Source organism: Cynocephalus volans, chromosome 8 (genome assembly GCF_027409185.1).
Source record: "Cynocephalus volans isolate mCynVol1 chromosome 8, mCynVol1.pri, whole genome shotgun sequence".
In the NCBI taxonomy this organism is placed as follows: domain Eukaryota; kingdom Metazoa; phylum Chordata; class Mammalia; order Dermoptera; family Cynocephalidae; genus Cynocephalus; species Cynocephalus volans.
In genome coordinates this window covers 95,382,823-95,404,190 of record NC_084467.1, presented here as the reverse complement: position 1 = coordinate 95,404,190, position 21,368 = coordinate 95,382,823, and the positions used below count along the sequence as shown (strand labels likewise).

At 40.9% G+C, this 21,368-nt stretch overlaps 1 protein-coding gene across 1 annotated transcript in view; it reads left to right on the top strand.

Annotated features, from left to right (window-relative positions):
* The first annotated feature begins 4,710 nt into the window (after positions 1-4,710).
* The window catches only part of VAV3 (vav guanine nucleotide exchange factor 3), a 350,390-nt gene continuing 333,732 nt past the window's right edge, over positions 4,711-21,368 (top strand). The window contains exon 1 of the mRNA XM_063105113.1: positions 4,711-4,914. Coding sequence (XP_062961183.1) covers positions 4,711-4,914 — 204 coding nt within the window. The remainder of the gene's footprint in view (positions 4,915-21,368) is intronic.

Here is a 21,368-nt window from a genome sequence, read left to right as displayed (position 1 = left end):
TGGACATCATTTAGCCAATTATTCTTTATTAGTCCACTCCTTGTAACACATGTATAGACTCATGGCCACTTTCTTATCCTCCATTGTAAGCTGTTTCTTTGGAAGCTATTTGTCATGAATTGCCTCAAGTACATTTCTGTTGTTAGATGGTAAATGCCATTTGGAGTCAAGGACATTGTTGTCATTGTTGTTGTTACTGTTATTATAATCAAGACTTGAACATGTCAGAAGAGAAAGGAAATTTTGTGATCCTATCAAGGCTCTGCTCAGTTGTACCTCATTTCAAAATCTTTAAATTCACACTGATTTGGGCACATTTACAGAAATCTCACCCTATTCCCATCCTATCTTCACAATAGTTTTCTGGTCTTTATGTTAAAAACAGTGTAGGGAAAATGAAATATAAACTGCCAGGATCTCTTGGGTGTTCGGAATCTTGCCGAGCATGACCTAGCCTGTTTAATGTAAATATGCGCACGTGTGCCCAGCTGTCCCTTAGTTATTGCCTGATGTAATTGCGCATTGTGCCCAGGTGTTTTTTGGTTATCTAACTCACAAAATATAAAGGACACATGGCTCTGATTCACAGTGCCCTCAGGATGCCCAGAGAGACCACTAAGGCGGCTGCTGCCAGCTACCTGAGCTTGCATCTGAATAAAGCCTATTAGCTTTTACCCCTGGCTCCCAGGATCTTTTTCCTATTACTTAGCTCCTGTGAGGGGTTTGTGACCCAGTCTGTTCACAATGGGTTTGAAGGGTCTGTGAGCCCTAGCCTGACAAACAGTATCGAATTACCAGAAATTTAAAGCCTGCATCCCTAATGTTTATGTGAAACGAAACTGCATTTGATTGTAGTGGAAGAAAATTAATCCAGCAGATGGACAGCCTGGATTTCAGTTGGCAGCCTACAATATTTATGTTTCTGCATCTTTTATTCTTTCAGATACACTATATGCTATGTGGCATCCTTGATATGCTATATACGATCAATGATTTACTTGTGACATAAAGTAAGAGATAAATAAAATAAGGAATAAGAAATTTAAGTTTCTGAGTTTCCTGGTGATAGACCTTCATGCTTTTGTAAACTTGAGTTGAAAGAATGAGAAGAAAAAAATTGGTAAGGATTGAGTGACAATACACATGTAGCAAGCAATGAATTCATGTGGTTTTCTCTTCTTCACAGTCTATTGGTACATTAGGCCTGATGCATGAGCTGGTGAATTCTTTCATCCTCAGTTTTCTTATTATGGTGTAATTTTGAACATGGAAAGGGACCTAGTATGTGCTATCCATCATCTCGTCTTTCCTGCAGCTCAAGACGCTACTCGTCCTGTTGCTCATCTTTACACTGTCTGTGTAGGGCTGAGGCAAGATCCAAACAGCACAGCAACATGAGAAGCAGAAGGGCCCACTCACCTTGGAGGGCCCAGAAAGGCTAAGGAGACACAAAGAAAGGAGCAGACCTTTATTTCCTGTGGCCCTTATCCTTGTACAAGTAACACTGGTAAATCCTTCTTGATCTTTCCACTACCAGGAAGAGAGAGCAGAGAGAGAGAAAGAGAGAGGAGAGGGAGAGTACAAAGGGGGCAACACAGCTCATTTGTTTATTCATTTATTTACAAGCTCAACTACTATTTATTGCATGCTTATTGTGTGACAAGCACCAGCACTTGTTCTGGGAATTTGAAAATGAATAAGTTAACACCTGCTTTCAAGGTTTTTCAGTCTAGCATGCAGAAAGACCTCTAAACCAGTAATTAAACTCCCTGGCGTAATTATTATAATGGTGAGCTGCAGCTCTGAGGAGAAACAGCCCAGATGTGGAAATACAAGCTCACCCCCTTACTGAGCTCCCTAACGTGGTGCATGGTGCTTAACGCTTTTCATCTTCAGCTTCTTTATCTATACGGTGAGGGGGGTGGGGGGCAGATCTTCTAACATGCAGCTGATGTGTGTAAAGTGCCCAGTAGAGTGCTTGACACACAGTGGGCCCTCAGAAAATGGTAGTGAGGGTGTGCCTCATGTACAGGAGCTAATTGTCCCTTCAAGGGCAGTAGGTCCAGGGAGGGGTCTTGAAGTTTCATGTCAGATGTGCAAGAATGGCCTTCTTGTACACTACAAGAACACCGGGGATCAGGACTAACAAGGAGCTGCCATTGACAGAGTTTGGTCACTATTTAGAGACTGCAGCTGACAGCTCAGGTGCCATTTTTGTTGACCCAATTTCTGACACTTTGTCTTCTGCATGACTCATCTGTTGCCACTTAGCTCCTTGTTTACTTGAAGACCCCTGCATCTCTACTAGCCTTCTGTGTTTTCCTCTTGCCCTTCTATTTACTCTCTGGCACTATATTTGAGAAGTATTCTGTTTTGAAGTTATATTTTGTATATTTTTATATATAATATCTAAATTTTTAAAAGTTAAATTGAATTTATTTGGCTATTGCTGCCTTTTTGTGAATGAAAAGTAGCTTCTATTGGGTAATGCTTATTGAGTGCTTACTGTCAGCCACCACACATTTTATGCACTATATCAGTGCTTCTGATGGACATACATGTCACCTGGTGATCTTGTTAAAATTCAGGTTCTGATTCATTCAAGCTGGGGCAGGGCCTAAGAGTCTGCATGTCTAACAAACTCCAGGGTGATGCAGACTGTATCACCAGATGCATTTTTAATAGCAAGGCATTGTATCATTTGATCCTGACAACACTATGAAGCAAGTATTATTTTTCCCCTTTACAGATGTGGAAACTGAAGGTTAGAGGAATTAGGTAATTTGCCTAAGGTCATGTTGCTACAAAGCACCAGAGCTCAGACTCTTTGGAAATGTCCTACAACACCAAAGGGTGATGTGATGCTACCTGAAACGAAATTCCCAGTTTTAGTTAACTATTTCTTGTATGTTTATGAAAATTCTTTTGCAATTTAATTTCTCTATGCAGGACCTTGTATTAAATGGTGGTCCAGATGTGTTGGAATTTCTTTCTAAAGATATGTAAAGGTTAGTATGATTTATTTGCCAAAATTATGGTCAAGAAAACATTGTGCTATTGATGGAATCTGCATTGAACACAAGAGGAAATTGCTGGGGAAGGATGCCAGTGAGGAAAGAAATCCTCGGGCTGATTTATTGTTTAATGCTGAGTGTACACAGTGTGCTACTCTTGTCACAGGACAAGGAAAAAGGACGCAGTCACTGTCCTTAACAGATCACATAGTCTTTTAAAAATAACATTTTGACCTGTTTACAAAACTGATTTTTAATAGAAAATTTGAGCTACAGAAATCTAATAAAAATTATCTAAAATCCTGCCAACTTCGATTTCATATTTTTTTCAAACTTAAAAAAAATACATCTCAAAAGGGTGACCAAAGAACCACATTTACACAAATCAGTAAGAGTTCAATGTGGCACTATCTTGCCACAAATAATTGAAGCACCGTTTTTTGGTTTTGAGAGGCAATGTACAGTGGGAGTAAAAGGGGCGGGATTAGGAGTCTCCAAAAGATGTAAGAAACGCGAACGCGCTGCTTCAGCAGCTCAAGAGTTCTGGGGGCACGTTGCAACTTCCTTAACGTTCGCAAAACTTAGCCGGACAGGAGCAGACAAGGGCTGATGCGCTTTGCTCTCCAACCTGAGCGCAACTCCTGACGCATGCGCAGTCTGGCCGCCGTGTCACAGGCCTTTCTCAAGCAGATTTTTGTGGGGTCAGCAAAAAGGCCAGAAGGCCCACAGCGACCAGTCCCAAGCGTGAGAGGGCAGGGGAAACCATCTCTAAGAGCAAAACACCTTGCGTCGAAATAAGCTCGGGGGTGGGGGCGGTGTCTGCAGGCGTCTCCACAGGTGCCCAAACATCCTTAGGAGCAACCAACTTGGAGCGACAGACTGAGGAATAATCTAAGGAAGAAAATTTAGGGAGTAGAACTGGAAGGGGCGAGGGGGCGACGAACTGTGAAACATTCAGCGCTGTGCTCTCCAGATGTTCTGTCTTCATTACTCTGGGGAATCCGAGTGACCCAATTAACCCGTCGCTCACTCTGAGCCCTCCTTTCCCCCCTTAAATTGCATTTGTTGTTTAGGGGGGCTTTCAGGGGGATCCCCAACGCATTGCTGTGTCCAGCCACACGCTCCCTAAACCCGGGAAGCCGCCCCGAGACAAAATCCCTGCACGCCTGGGCCGGTGTAAACTCCGCGAACCGGAGGGCTCGCGGCTGGGCGGGGGCGCTGGGATCCCCTGTGTAGCTGCCGCCCCCTAGTCCGCCCGCCCCTCCCCCGCGCCGCGCCCCGCCCTCGGCCCCCGACCCCAAGCCCGGGCCGCTTGCTCGCTCGCACCCGCGCCTCTAGGGACTGGCAGACGGCAGCGAGACCGGCCGGGCGCGCTGGGCATGCTCAGTCGCCGGGCGCCGGGCTCGCGAGTCGAAAGCCTGTACGCTGCCGCCGCCGCCGCCGAGCCGGGCCGGGCGCACAGAGCGCGCTCGGGACTCGCTGCAGCGGCTGCCGGGCCGCGGCGGACCGGCCCCGGGACCCGAGCCGAGCCCCGCGCGGCGCCCCCGACCCGCCGGCCGCGGCGCCTGCTCCCTCGAACCCGCGCAGCCAAGGGGCCGGCAGCAGCCGGCGTCGGCGGGGCGCGGAGGAACCGCGGCGGCGGCCGCCGCATCCTCGCCGCCTGCCCCGGCCCGGCCGCGTCCCAGAGCCGTCGGGCATGGAGCCGTGGAAGCAGTGCGCGCAGTGGCTCATCCACTGCAAGGTGCTGCCCGCCAACCACCGGGTGACCTGGGACTCGGCGCAGGTGTTCGACCTGGCGCAGACCCTGCGCGATGGAGTCCTGCTGTGCCAGCTGCTCAACAACCTCCGGGCGCACTCCATCAACCTGAAGGAGATCAACCTGAGGCCGCAGATGTCCCAGGTAGGGCGGTCGGCGCGCGCGCCCCCGCCTCCAGCCGGCATGTCCCATTAATCATCCGGCTAATTTCTTTGTGTGAATGCAAACATCTAGGTGCGCTCGGCTTGCCCTGCCTCCCAGCCTGCCGCTTTGGGGATCACTTCGGCTTTTCCTGTCTTGGCTTGAAATGGCTTAGCTCTTCGGCTGATTGCTAAAGCCTTGCGTCCGGAGATGGTGTGAGGGTTTTGTAAAAGCTTTCCTTGAGGCGGGACAAAATAAGTTGTCTTAGGGTGCCCTTCACTTACTCTGCGTGTGTGTTTGTGTGTAAATATATGTATGTATAGGGCGGCAGAGGGACTGTGATCCAGCTCTTCTACAGTAACGGTGGGGAGGGATGAACCGAGGTGCTGGGGTGATTTTGCCTTTAGTCTTTTTTTTTTTTTCGCTTTGCGTTTTGTCCCCATATCTTCCTGAAAGAGGAACCATGACATCAATGAGGACTCTAGGAAGTGGAGGGCGTTCGGTCCCGTTATCTGTATAGGAATGACACTGGCCAAAGGGAGGAAAAGGGAGCAGAATACAAAGGCTGCCCCTGAAGGCCCCCTGAGCTTGTGGCCAGCTGGCCAGCGAGATGGTTGTGTTTACAGCTCTTCTTAAACCATGTGAGAAGGAGCGAGTCCAGCCTCTGAGCAGCGACAGGAAGTGAGAAGTTTCATAGAGATTCCGCTTTCCTTCATTTAGTGCTTTGCTCAGGTGGGGTGGTGCATGTTTGGCTTCTGAGGCTGGAGCCTTGCCTGGAGGTGCTTTTTTGAGGGTTTCAAGAAAAATGCGATTCTGGAAGGCTCTGTGCACCCTCGAGTCAGCTCAAAAGTCACAGTTCGGTGAAATACGTAGTAGTTTCTTGGTTCTGTTGGAAAGTTTTTGTACAGAAGGATGTGAAAGACGAGTCACAACCTCTTTTTTCTCTTTCACAATGTAAAAAAAACACATTCAACTTGAAAGGGAAAGAGTCCCCTCCATGACACATTTTAGCACTAATCTTGTGTGTGATACAGAGCCTCAGCTACTTGGCGACCAGAGCAGTGCCTTTTGAGAAGGAACTGACTTTAGCGAGAATGTGATTTAATAATTAGGTACTTAAAGTGAGAGCACACACACTCATCTCTGATTCTCCGTGTCAGTGTTTTATCACGGTCCCTCTGCCCTTCAGATTCTTCATCTCTTGCTTGTCTGCCTTCATCCTGTTGGTGTACAGTCAAGAAAGAATAGGCATGTAAGTGGTGAGAACCATACCTAAGAGGGCACTTCAAAAAGTTTGTGGAAAGGTGGAATTAAAAGATAATACAGAACATGCATGGAGGGAGGTAGGATAGTGAGAGATTGGTTAATGGACACAAAATTACAGGTCGATAGGAAAAATAAGTTCTAAGTGGCGTACAGTAGTGCTAATCATCTTAATTAAGAATAATTTATTGTATATTCTCAAATGGCTAGCAGACAGGAGTTTACGTGTCATCATCACAAAGAAATGATACATTTCTGCAATGATGAATTTGCTAACTACCCTGATTTGATCATTACATATTGTATGTATGTATTGAAATACAGCTCTGTACCACATAAATACAATCAATATGTTTCCATTAAAAATAAATTCATTAAAAAGCCAAACAAAAAATGAATCTTTCCATGAACTTTTTGAGGACCCCTCATATTTAAATTTAGGAAAATTATTTTATACCCTTTCATAAACCTGCATGGTGATTGCTGACTTTATAGGCCCTTTCAGAGTTGTCCCAACTGTAGATATCCCTTTGAGGGATTTAACCGACACTTGCATTGTTCAGGACAGCAGCTCCCACCATAAAGTTCTGTAGGAGCTGCGGTCAGTTGGCTATCCAGTCCCACACATCCCCTTTTCTACCTTGCCTATAGCCTCATAAGGCAGCATGGGTCAGGATGTATTGGCCCACCAGAAAGGAGCATAGTACATGTACATTTCCTGAAACTTCAGTTTCCTGGAATTCTCAGCAGTTGTTCATTAAGTTGTTCTCAACAATCAGTTTTCTGGACAGCTGAAGAGCTCCTTCCCTCTTTTTTTTAAACCCTGAAAGCTTTATTTGAATGTTAACAATGGCTGAAAATCTCTTCAAATGTATTTTGCTCTTTCTTCACCTCTTAGAAGATAGTAGATGTAATTTAATCTTCTTAATTACTAAGGATTGTCATTATAAGCATCATTAATGAAAACTGAGCACGTACAATGCTCTAAAAGCTTTATTCCCTACTGAGGGTACCACAATGAACATACCAGGATAGTTGCCCTAAAGGAATTATTACACTGTACTATCAGATAAACCACCAGATTATAATGAGATAAGTAGGACAGCTAAATGACCTTCCTTAGGTTGTGCTTTTGAGTTCTCAGTGCAACCACCCCTGAGCTTTCTGGTTCCAAATTCAGTGTGATTTCACCTGTAATGTCCTGTGAGTGAGAGCTTCTCTCAAATGTGAATCCTGAAAGGCTAGTACCTGAATATGGTGGTGTCTGTTTTTGCTTTCTTTTTGATATTTGGCTACATTGTGGAGAGGTAAGGTCTTTGAACAGCTGTGTGCTAGGCAGTTGAGTTTGTATTATACACATTGCCGTTAAATTCTTAAATGAGACTTATTAAATGGTTTTATGAAACAAGTGGACATATTTAACATGCCTACAGTGCCTAGCACATACTGTGTACATATTATACATATTACTTATATTACTTAATATACATGTATTACATAAGTAATTTTGCTAATAGCAAATATTTATTAAAATGTTTCCTGCTATTGTCATATGAAGAGTAATGGATTACAGTCAAAATGTTCAAATAATTGCAAAGTTCTACAAGTTCCTTTGGGCTGACATTCCTAAATAGTTCTGCCTCTTATTACTGACACTACTGATATGTCTTTTGGGGGAAGATTCTAGCTGCTGCTGGTTGTAAGACTCCTACCCTGTCAGCTCTATTCATACCATATGAGGTTACTTCAAAAATTCATGGAAAAATATAGTTAAAAGATAATATGAATCTTTAAACTTTTTGAAGTATCCTTGTATAGTGGATAACCTATTAACCTAGTGCAATCCTAACATGGGTCCCAGCAGAGTTTACTCTTTTGAAGTTAGAGATGTCATTTCTAGTACTTGTGGCTTTTTGCTGTGTCTGAGTTATTCTGCCTACCTGACTTAGGTTCTGTTGAAGATATTAATTTGAAGTAGACTATTTCTTTATAGTACATGATCTCCTAAGCTGGGAAATAATGGGAAGCTCTCACTTCAGAGTTTTGTGGCATTTTGAGATTATTATGAACAGATGTTGACAAAGGAAATTTTAATTTATTGATGCTTTGCTTATTGCTTGTTTAGTTTTTCTGAAAGAGGCTGTAAAATGATTAGCCTCTTAACAACAGTGTTTATTCTAGTGAATTGCATGTTCTTTCATTCTTTTGTTAACCTTCTGCCTCTTTTAATGTGAAAAAATAAATAACTGCAAATAGTGATTGCTCAATTATAGGTTTGGATCTTGGAATCTTTTCTTTTTAAATTTAAAACAAAAATCTTTTTTTTTTTTTTTTTTTTGGCAGCTGGCCGATATTGGGAACCAAACCCTTCACCTTGGTATTATAAGGCTGCATTTTAACCAACTGAGCCTTTGGAATCTTAATAAGTATATTGATTATTCTTCAAAATAGAAGCACAAATGGGATCCCAGTGCTCTTACCTATTGTTTTTCCTGGCTGTGGACATTAGCCTCTTTTTTGTCTTGCCATCTTGATAAGAGGATGATCTTCAGTTCAAAAATAAGTACACTTGTTTAATACTGACTTAGATTTTATTTTCATTTATAATTGGTCAAAGAGGTAAACATTAATCACATTTAATTATACATTTAACACATTCCTTTTATTATAAAGAATAAAGTTGAATAAAATTCTGATGGTAAGTGAAAATCCAAGAAATCTGGTGTCTGTATATATTACACAGATTTATTTTTCACCCAAAACAGTATTCTAGTCAAGACACAAAGCACGTAAATGAATCTGGAGAAGAGTCCAGCAGTGATAGTTGTACCAGGGGAGTCTTTGTGGAAAAGCATGGGTTATTGGGTTGATGTTTTTAGTGGTTAAGAAGGTATCCGTGAATGCCTATAACCAACCACAGATCTGTCACTGATGAGATCACTATAGTCTTATTATTTTGAAAGTTTCAATTTTGCTGTATTCTGTAGCTTAGAGTGGGAGTAATATATTCAATGAGTTTACTGACCACTGTGTACAATATGTGTAAACTTTTAGTTGTTTTAAAAGGGATTATTCAGGCTTCCAGGGCTCCTTCAGCAAATATTTACTAGTTCCTACTATGTGCCAGGTACTGTTTTAGACACTGGTTTAGAACAGTAAACAAACTCAACAAAGTTCCTGCCCTAAAGGTGTTTACATTTTAGTGGAGGAGGTGGACCACAAGCAAATAATTACATAATATAAGGTGCTATGATGCTGGGTAAAGGACTAGAGAGAAATGTGATAAAGGTTGTCAAGAAAGCTGTCTCTGGGCTGGCCCCGTGGCTCACTCGGGAGAGTGTGTCACTGGTAGAGCTGAGGCCCTGGGTTCGGATCCTATATAGGGATGGCTGGTGTGCTCACTGGCTGAGCGTGGTGCAGACCACACCGTGCCAAGGGTTGTGATCCCCTTACCGGTCAAAAAAAAAAAAAAAAAAGAAAAAGAAAAAAAAAGCTGTCTCTGAGGAGGCAACACTTAGAGACCTGAAGGGAATGAAGGAAAGTAGGTGTTTGAAATAAAACACTATTCCTGGCAGAGGGAATATCAAGTGCATAGGTCCTAGGGAGATTAAATGGCAGGCATACTAAAGGAACAGCAAAAGGCCTATGTGCCTATGTGGCTGGAGGAGAATGTGGGAAAGAGTGTTAGGGATAATGTCACAGAGAAAATGGGAGCCTGGTTTTTAAGACTTGTGAGCTATAGTAAGGTCTTTAGCTTTCACTTTGAGTGAAATGGGAGGTCAACAGAGAGCTTGAACAAAGGAGTGACTTTCAACTGGGCTTCTCTGGATGCCGTGTTGAGAATAGATTGTACAGCAGCGAGGATGGACATAGGCTAATGCCATTATTCAGGCAAGTGATGATCACAGCTCTGACCACAGCAATAGGGCAGTTGGTGGAAATCGTAGAACTTTTAAAGGTTGAGCCAGCAGGGTTTTATTGATGGACTCAGATTAGGGGTATGAGAAGAGAGGAATCGAGAATGATTCCAGAACTTTTGGTCTGAGAAACTGGAATGATGGATTTGCCATTTATTGAATTGGAGAACACTAAAGGAAAAATAGCTTTGGGGGTGTATGTGCGGAGAAGGGGAGAAAGATCTGGGGTTAGTTGTGTTTGAAATGTCCCATAGACATCTAGGAGGAGATGCTGAGTCAGCAGTTGGAGAAGTTGGAGACGTAGATAAACATTTTGGAGGCATCAGGGTGCAGATGATATTTAAAGTCATGAGACTTTATCATCTAGGGAGTAGTGGAGAAAGAAGAGAATTAGTCCGGGTGAGCCACGGGGCATACCTGCCGTTGAGGAGAGAGAAATGGGGAGAACCTGTAAATGACGTGAGAGGGAATGGCCATGAGGTAGGAGGGAAACCAGCAGAGTCTGGTTCTAGTAAACCAAGTGAATAAAGTATTTCTAGGAGAAGGAGGGATCAGATGTGTCAAATGCCGCTGATCAAATAAAGTAGGGACTGAAGACAGAATATTGACATAAGCAATATTCTTGGCAAACTTGACAAAAATGGACTTTGTGGTGTGGTGGGCAAACACCTGATAAAAGGAGGAGAGGATCATGACAGCAAGTATAGACATCTCTTTGGGGGATAATTTTGCTGTAAAGAGCAGGAAAATGGGGTAGACTAGTAGGGGAGAAGAGTTCAAGAGAAAGTTATTCTCGGGCCAGCCCGTGGCTCACTCGGGAGAGTGCGGTGCTGATAACACCAAGGCCCCGGGTTCGGATCCCTGTATAGGGATGGCTGGTTAGCTCACTGGGTGAGTGTGGTGCTGACAACACCAAGTCAAGGGTTAAGATCCCCTTACCGGTCATCTTTAAAAAAAAAAAAAAAAAAAAAAAAAGAAGGTTATTCTCTTACCACATAGAATTTTAATACGTTTTAATACCTGTTAAAAGAGCTCTTTTAGATTTTATCATATGGTACTCTCGTATGTATGTGTATGTGTATGTGTGAAAAAAATCCATATATAAGAATATATGTTAAATAAATTTAATGTTTCTAAAACTTCTTTTTGTTCTGATTATGACTCTTCTGAATACCATTTCAACTGAGGGCCATTGATTTTCATGTTTTTTGACATAATAGTGTCGTCTGAACATCAAGTATTGGTGATGCAGCATTTCTAAAAGAATGCGCGACTATTATCTCCAGGATTTCCTTCCAAGCTACTGGAACCAGTTGGGTTTTGATGCTTTTACTACTTTTCTTTTATCAAATAAAGAGAACTTTATTTCTGCTATACATAACCATACATTGTTTTAAAAATTATGATTATATTAGTTTTGGCATTGAGGTGTACATTCCAAATACATGTCTGCATTCCCTGCCGCATAAACAAGGTGGTGTTGTGTGCAGATTATTGGGTTACACAGAAGGGAGGGGAAAAAAAAAAGCTGTCATTGTTCAAAAAGAGTAGCATGCTGGTTACATTTTAGTCAGTTCAGAATAATGTCATTATTTAGTCTTTCTTTTCAGAGGTCAATTACCTCTTTGCCATTTGTTATTTTCTTGGATAACCTGCCAGTATACTTTTAAATTCAACACCAATCAAGATCTTTTCATGTAAATTAGTTATGGCATCTTCAAGCATCTTAGACACTTGTTTTATCTGCAGACTTGGTGGTTTAACTTGGGTTCTGTAGGAACCAGAGTCTGGGGTAAAGGACTGAAGTACTGAAACTTATTGTTGAAGTACAATCCCATGGTTGCAGGTGAGGAAAATGAGAAAGCATTCTTGTTTAAGATGGGGGAAAATTATATCTTGTTTGTAATGCAAATGGAGTTGATCCAGTGTAGGTTGCAACATATTTCCTAATTTTCAAATACTGTGGACCCTTTTTATTATTTTAAACTCTGTGGTAATCGACATTATTGATCACTCCCTTCCTCCTGGTTTCTTTACTTTCACTACACTCTCTTGGTTCTCTTACACCTCTCATTATCCCTTCTGTTTCCTTTGCCAGCTTCTTAGTTGTCCTTTTATTTCTGTCTCTTCCCTGTATTATCTCATGACGTCTGTGGCGTTTCTTACCTTGACGGACCCCAAATTCACATTGACAGCTTCCATCTGCCTGATTTGTACCCCTGTCTCTATTGTTATTTTCACTTCATGGGTGAAGTCTGATCATGATAGAAAGTTCACTCACAGGAGAGTGAAGCATGGATTGGATGGGGCAAAACTGGGCATGAGCTGCCTGCTGGAGTTCAGTCAAGAGAGGGTGAGGCCAGAAAAAGGGGGCAATCAGAAGGATAGGGAGGAACAAAAAAGATTAAAGAGGTAGTGAAAGGTGGAATGGCCAAGACTTTATGACCTCTTAGGTGCAGAGAGAGTGGAAAGGATCTAGGCTGAGCCCCAGGTTTCAGGCGCAGGTGAGAAGGGGGATATAAAGGAGGAGCAGATTTCAGAGGGAAAGGAGCACATTCAGTTTTCGGTGTTGAGTTTGAAGTTATTACTAGTCACCCTTGTCTTCTCGGTTTCAGGCATCCCGCTCTCTCACTACCCCTTTCTTTCTGACTTATTCTACTAATACGTAAAATCCAATATTCTTTTGAACTCATTGGTCCTGCCACCTCTTCACTGCCTTCATGTCTTCATTTCCTTCCTAGTCAGCTTAAATCCCTTAGCCATCATAATTACTTCCTTGGCTTCTCTCCATTTGTCCCGCTCATTTGGGTACACCAAACTCTGGTTAAATCCAACTCATTACTTGTTCCCTGCCTGCAGCTGAGCTGATGGAGGAAAACCTTTACCATGCTGACTGCTCTCACTTTAAATTCATGATCTGTAACCTTAAGTGGGCACCTTAGGCTACCCAGTCATCTTATTGTGTTTCTCTATACTAGATGTTCCCAAAGTATGGTCTGGAGACTCTTGGGAGTCCCTGAGATGCTTTTAAGGGTTCCATAGTGTCAAAACTCTTTTTATAATAATATTAAGACATTATTTATCTTTTGTATTCTAATTTTCTTAAGAGTGTACAATGGAGTTTTCCAAATGCTGTGTGATATTGCTGATGTCATTGCTGTGTTTGACAATGGAATGTGTGCTTGTGTGTGTTTTAAGGATTTCTTAGTTTATAATTCTAATATGTTAAACATTGATAGATGTAACCCCTGCAAACAGAAGCTTCTGAGGATTCTCAGTCATGTTTTCAGAGTGTAAAAGGGTCCTGACACCAAAAAGTTTGAGAACTGCCCTCAACCATTCATTTCCTGACTCACTCAGTTGACTATTTGGCACCTTTTCTTCTTTCTTTGATCCTGCACCACCATCTTCTCCATTCTTCCTCCCTATTTGTGACCTGGCTTCCTATTCCACTGAGAAAACAGACGAAATCTGAGGAGAGCTTCCTAAAGCTCCCACCTTCCTGCATCTGTGCCTGTAGATGATGCTTTCTCTCCTGTACTACTGGTGAGTTGATGGTGCTCCCAGCAAAGGCCAGTTCCTCCTTCACTCTCACCCCCATGCTCTCCTGCATCATCACTTCTCTCCTTGCTCTTTCCCATTTGCATGCACATATGCTATTATTTCCCTCAGATGATGCAGGATATATTTTCAAGGTAGAGCCACAAAGACTTGCTGATGAACATGAGGTGTGATGGAGAGTGACTAAAGACTCCTAAGGTTTCACCTGAGGTACTGGGGCAGGTGGTCACTCAACCATCTTCTAACTAGTGGTTTCTAATGGACCGTGGGATAAAATCCAAACTCTTTAGTAAGCATGCAAGGGCCCATGGTCTGGTCCTGCTTCACCTCTCACAACTCCCCTCTACCTTGTACTCCTGACCTTTCTGTGGTTTCTTGAGTGAACTGTGCTGTTAAATATCTCTGTACTATTGCACATGCCTTTTTCTCTGCTCGAAGTGCCCTTTCTCATTTGTCTGCTTAATGATTCAGTTTGAATCACCTTTGTAGTAGGTCTTCCCTGACTCTGCTCTCAAGTGTGGCTGACCAGACTGTTTTGTGCCATAGTGAATGGTGAACATAGGTGGAGTACAGCATTCCTTGCACTGTTTTGCCATTTTTTTTTCTTAACTGTCTTCCAGTCTGTGACTTGCTTGAGACTCACAGGCTAATTCATTTGTATACATTTCTAGAAACTGACACAGGGAATCATGCATAATAGGAATACATAAATAGGCATAAATTAAACTCATCAATGGGTTGAAAATGGTGACTCTTTCCTACCTTTTCAAACACATCTGTATGTATTTTTTAAAAAAGACATACTCGGCACTGTCTCTGTCATTAAAAACCCCAAAAACCCATTCATTAAGTGCCATTACTAATTACAGCAGATAGCATGCCACCACTTACCAACTGAATGACTCTCAGAAAGTGACTGAACCTGGCTGTGTTCTTCAGCTTCTTCATCTCTAAATAATAGATGTAATAAAGGAAACTCTTAGGGTTGTTGTGAGGACTGCATGACTTAATTGGTTCTGTGACTGGCACATAACCAGTGCCCAATAGATGCTAACTATTTTCAGCATAACCATTACTGTTGCTTCTGCAGAAACATAGGACGCTTTTTCTAGCACCTTCCATGCATTATCTCATCTGGTCATCACAACACCCTGAGGTAGGCACTGTTAATTATCCCCATGTGATAGATACTGTGAGGCTGAGGGATTTAGTAACTTGTACTAACAAGTGGTTCATGGTGGAGCCAAGATTAGAATTAGAACACTTAAGTGAACTGAATTCTACTCAGCAAGGCTATTGGCATATCTGAACATGAACTGAGTGAATTTTTCTTTTTCTCCATTGTATTGCTGTCTTGTGGTGTTCCTTTGGGGGAGTGTTCTCTGGCTTTGTGGCTGTTGTTAATAGCACCCCCATACTAGTCAGATAGTTATAATTTTGGTTCAGGATATTCAGTGTACAAACTGGATGATTTTATACACATTTATCATACTATTCAGCATAAAATGAGGGCTAGACCTTTGACAGGCTTATGATGGGAAAAGGAAATAAAGCCTGATAGAAAAACTAAGGAAAGTTAATGAGAGGAAAGTGAGTGAGTGTAGCTGGTCCTTTTGGCTTTGAATACAGTGCCTTGTGACATCTGGTCTTGAGCACATCATTTAACTCTGTTCTGGAGTCAGTAGCACCCACATTTGCCTGGGAAGCAGGAACACCATTGTTTTAAATGGCATGCTTTGAAATCATTCTTTTTTTTTCTCTCTCTGTTATAACTTCTTGTAAATTCACAGACACCTATTATCAGCCATTATTTGGAATATTATTACATCTCATTCTTTCCTCCTGTGAACATAGACGCTGCATGGTGTTAGAGCCAAATCACAAGTTTCCATTTTGCCTTTCCCCAATCTTAGGAATTTATTGGACAGAAACATGAATAGTGAAGAAGTAGTTACTTTTGATTTCCATGGAAAGTTCTTTTAGAACTGTATTTTGTGCTACTGTCTAAATTTGCTTTCAAAATATGTGTTGCAAAAGGTGTAGTCAGCTTTTGAGTTGCTTGCTTAACAGGAAACCAGCAGCATATGCTACTCACATGGGAGTTCCCTAAAGGGTCAATTAATATGGAATATTAATGATGCATTTGATACTCACCTTCCATGCTTTCCAAAGTGCCTGTCTTAAAATAGATTTGTAACAGCTGGTCTGAATAAACAAGCATCATGTCTCTCTATGCCTTTTCCTGGGAGCAGGGGGACAGGATGGTTTAATGAAAATGCTTTATTTAGTTCAGGAGTCCTGGGTTCTAGTCCAAGCTGTGTCTCTGACAGGCTGTGTGACCTTAGCAAGTCTCTGCTTCTCTTTGCCTCTGCCTTCTATACTTTCAGCAATAGGAGCAAATACTTGCATACAAAATAATATGCTAAATAGCAATTAAAAATTTTTAACATATTTAGATCTTAGGAGGCATTATTGTTTCATGAAGATCAGGGAGTAGGCAGAAATGGTTGAATTCCACCTCTAGCACTTAATAACACTGTGACCTTGTGAAAGTTTCTTGTTGAATCTCAGTTTCCTCATGTGATGGGCAAGAAATAGAAAACCTACTTTGCAGGATTGTGGTGAGAAGTAGTATATTTAAGTGCCTGGTGCGTAGCAGGCAATCTGTTAGTCAGTAAGAATTGTTTCCTTCCTCCTCTGCCTGCACTTGTGCCCCACTCTTGGCCCCAAATCCTCATAAGTCTATGAGGCAGGAAGAATAAGATCTTATCACTGCACTACAGAGGAGGAAATTGAGATGTGCTCTGGCTAAAGGGCTTTTCTCAAGGTCACAGAGACAGGAAGTGGTGAAGACAGGACTTGGGTCCAACTGTCCTAATTCCATATTCAGCGAAGTTTCCCATTCCTGCTGCCAAATTTAGTGGATAGATGGTGAATTGCATGAGGAAATGCAATTTCCTTTTGCAAGCACTTTCCAAGTCATGCTCTGCAAATGTAAAATGACATTTTATTATTTTGCACTGACAATTACTGTATTTAAAATAGAAACATCTAAGATAACAAAACCTGTTTTCAGTTATTCTATAGTTAATTAGTTTGTGGGTTATCTGCTTTTTTGTAATTTCATAGTGCTTCTGCTTTCTGTTTTAATGGAAATTTATGCATTGAGTTCATTAATTAACCATCAAGTTGTCTGTTAAGTATTAGACTTTGTAGTTGATTCTGAGGATTCAAAAGTGAATAAAATTCAGTCCCTGACCCTGTGATGCTTTTAGTCTACACAGCATGGGTTTTACCGCAGACTTGCGCTTGTAAAACGGGGATAGAAAGGGATCCATTTGAGTTAGAGCGAATGGGCATGGCAAGTGTTTGGTAGGTGAATAATGCTTTTCTGGATGGATGGTTAGTTTTGCTGATGTGACACTAATGTTACAAAATGGATTTTTTTCATGTGTATGCATGGCTGAAGGTATTTTTCTTCTTTCCGTAGACATTTGTCTAGTACCTCCTATGTGCAGGGAACTGAAGGTATAAAGATAAATCATATGCAGTTTCTGTTTTTGGGGGGCTGGAAGCAAATAGATTTGATTTGGAAGTCAGGCTATTGCAAGAATGCAAAAAGGAAGTAAATCATTGGACAAAGCTGGTGCAAAAAGTGCATACAGCTGGGTGAAAGATGAGACCATAAAGAGGACAGACAGGAGTGTTTACTAGAGAGGAAGAAGGTTTGAGAAAGATAAATGGGTGGGGAGAGAGTGTGTGAAATTAACAATGTGCAAAGACATCTCTGCAAGACAGTTATTCTGAGCAACGAGGAAATATTCTTAATAACTTTAGTACCAGAATTTGGCTATACATTTATATTTGGCAATGAAGACATTAAAGTACATATCTTTGGTGTACAGGCCGGAGCATCAGATGGTCTATTCTCTTGAATATCTTACAGTTGAGAGAGCAAAGGCTATAAAGAGTCAAACTGCTTAATGAGCATCTAAAAGTAAAGTATCTAAAGGTGACGTCCTGTTCTCTCTTTCTCCTTCTCACCTCCGGACTTGCCACCTCTCCCTCTCTCAACCATTCCTTATCCTCCCTGTGCTCTTTAGGTAGCTGATATCACCTCCCTCCCTGGTCCATTTGGCTGTGTACTTCTGAGTCCTGTTAGAATCTATGATCAGGATTTCCACTTTCACCTCAATTCCCCTTCACCATGTGATGTCACATGGGCCAGGCACCCCATCCCTGGAGTACCCTCACACACAAGCTTTCCTGCCCTTGGTTTTGAGCTACAGGGAATTTTTGGAGAGGTTGGCAATCTGTTTTTACTGTCCACCTTCACTGCAGCATGCCTCTGCTTTCATTCACCTCTTTGCAGTGCCTCATATTACCGTCTTGGCTTCCTCTCATTCCCCCAGTCATACTCCATCCCTCCGAATCCCAGACTCACTGAGTCCCCAACTCTCCCCCAGTAGCTGCAAGTTCAGCTAGTCTTTGTTATGACCATCCAGTCCTCCTGAGTCTTGCCTTGTCCTCAGTCCATCCCATCACACCCTCCCCCATTGGTGACCATTATTACTGTTACTGCAAGTAGCAGCTGTTCCAAACTTTACAAGTTACATTTGTATCCAGTTTTTGCCTTCTGACTCTCAAGAAAGCATTTTCGATCTTGAAGCGGGTATTTAACCAATTAGAATCCCAGGGAAGACCAGCTGCTATGAGGATTTTGATTCTGAGAAGTTGGACACCATACACTAGAGGTACTTTTTTTAGTTTGTGGTCTCCAGAGCCCAGTGGTGCACTTGAGTGAGCATCACCAATGAACTAGAGGCTCTCAAGTCACGATTTTTCAGTTCCTGGCAGTACCGAGGCTGCCTGTCCCCTCTTGCAACCAGCTCACAGTATCTGATTATTTTTGCAAGCTTTTTTTTTTTTTTTTGGAAATATTATGATTCAATAGTGCAACTTTCTCTTAATCATATATGCAATGCCTGATAGGGAAAGTGGCTCTAGAATAATTTTGGCACTTATTGATGCTCCAAGATGAAGGTTCAGCAGAAGAAATTATGTTCTCTGGCATTTGACCTTCAATTATGAGAAAACATTTGTAGGCTAAGGGAAGTTTAGTAAGCTCAAATCAGTCAGCCACACAAACTCCTGAGTTCAGACTATTTATGATAGTCTTGCCCATAAACTATTCTTTGGGATTGAGAAGAATATAGCAACTCATTCTCAGTAAGGGAGAAGCAGGAATTGAGAGCTTTGGAGCTCAGAATGAGTACTAATACAAAGATTTGGTTACTTTCAGAGACACTGTTTAAAGAAGAGAATGTGCTATTAACATTACTGTTCAATCTTTGTAGGTTCTAAAATGAGAAGCTAGACTCTTGAGAATATTTATGCAGTGGCACTAATAGTGAAATCCTTATTGACTTCTCAATCTTTTTGAATATAGTTATATTTAACAACTTTAGTTAAGAGAAAAGGTGAGAAAGGTAAATAACTTAATAGGATTCTTACATGCCTATTTTGGTGAAGCATCCAATTTTTTCCCTTCCATGTTTAATAAATAGTTCACCAGTTTCAATGATGTATGTAAATTAATTTCTCACTTGTCTAGCTAACACTAAACTGTTTGACATTCTTGCCCATTTGGCAACTACCTAAAGCTCTCTTAGGTTTTACATAAAATAAGCTAAATGAAAAATAAATAAACTTAAAAAACAGTAACAGCAAAAATGCCCTCACCTCTCTGCAGGAGATAAAATATATTTCTTAAACTTCATGTAAATGCATCAAGCTAAACTTCATTTATGCTAATCTTTAGAGTTCCTAGATTCTGATTTCAAGCCTAAGGACTTTTAATTAACCCACTCTTTTATTATTTAATTAAAAATTTTTTTTTATTTTTCAATTTTTTATTATACATACATGTGGGGTACAATGTTGATTTTCAATGATTGTGTAGAATGTGTGGTGGTTAGATCAGTATAGTTAGCTTGTTCATCATTACAATATGCAATCATTCTTTGTGTCTGTTGACCAATTTCTCATGAATCAGACTGGTTATCATAAAAAAGAGAAGGTGGAACCAACTATTTTAATAAGCTTGTGAGGCAGCATGGTGCAGTAGAAAGCATATGGGCTTGGATATCTCAACCTGGCTTTGAATCATAGCTATACAATTTATAATCTTGGGCAACTTAACCACACTGATCTTGGTTTCCACATTTATAAAATAGAGATAATATCTATTTGTAGTGTTTGGAAAGATTAAATTAATTGAAGTAATGCATATGATGTGTCTAATTCAGTATTCAGACTTAGGAGGTACTCAATAAATGTAGGTTCCATTCCTTTTCATTAAGATTTTTCTAAATCCAAGGAGATTACAGGTTTTAAGTAAAAATGAGAAAGATGGATAGCTGAAAGTTAAATTGGCAATAGTAAAAACTGTAAAAGCATGGATTCAACTAAAAAATCCTATTAATCTTGGGTTATGGAGAGTGCAGCCAAATTACTTCACATACTGCAAAAAACTCTGAGGAAGGATGGTCCTCTTTGAATGAATCATTATAGTAACTGACTTTACTGTTCAAAAAGTTATACACAATTATGGAGCTGGAAAATTTTTTAGAGATCATTGTAGTTCAGCAACATGGTTTTAGAAATGAGCAGTCTAAAGCCCTGATATATGCAGTGATTTGACCACTTGGTTTGGCAGAACCAGTCCAGGCCCAGATTTCCTGAATCATAGCCCATGACTTTTCTCATAACAGAATACTAATGACCTGCGCCCTCAAGAGAAGCTTAAGTCATGTTCACCCCCTTAAAGAAACAAAACAAAACAAAAAAACTGTAAAAAGAAAGTTTAAAAGTTTTAAAGTTTTCTTTAAAAAGAAAGAGCTTCAGTTCATATTTTCTCATGTAAAGCACATGTTATAAAGACCTTATTCTCTCATTAGCTTTTTTTTTCTTTTTGGATACAGTAGTGTAGAGGAATCAGTGGGGCTGGGAATGCAAGGTCTCAGACTTTGGAGCTCAGAATGTCCTGGGAGAATTGACAAAGCTTATAAAAATGATTAAATAATGAAAATTATGAAATCAAAGATCCAATGCTTAAAGGGATTACTCAGTTCCTAACAGAGCTGAAGTTTTGCTATTTTAAACCAGATAACAAAGTGCATCCCAAATTCCTGAGAATATTAATGTATATTTTAGTGTCACCATGTTATTTCTCCTAGACTGTGAGTTCCATGAAATTGGGGACCATTTATTTCTTAACTTTCTGTTCATAGCTCAGTACCTGATACAGAGTGAGTACTCCCAGGAATGGATCCCTAACATTAGCCTTAATATTGGTTAGACAAGAATGCTACATTTTATTGTCTTTTGTTTTTTTGAGATTGGACCTTCAATGTGAATATCCACAGCAGGTAATATGTACATAGTACTTTACAGATTACAAAAGGTTTTACATTTTTTGTCCTTTTTAGTTTTGATAATTTTTTTGGTTAAATTTGTTTAATTGAAATGTACAACTGAAATTGTAGATATGAGTGGGTACATAGCTATATTTCATTACATGCATACAATGTGTAATGATCAAATCAGGGTAGTTAGGAAATTTGTAATTGCAAAAATTTATCATTTCTTTGTGAGAACATTTGAGCTCCTCTCTTCCAGCCATTTGAGAAAATACAATAAATTATTGTTAATTAT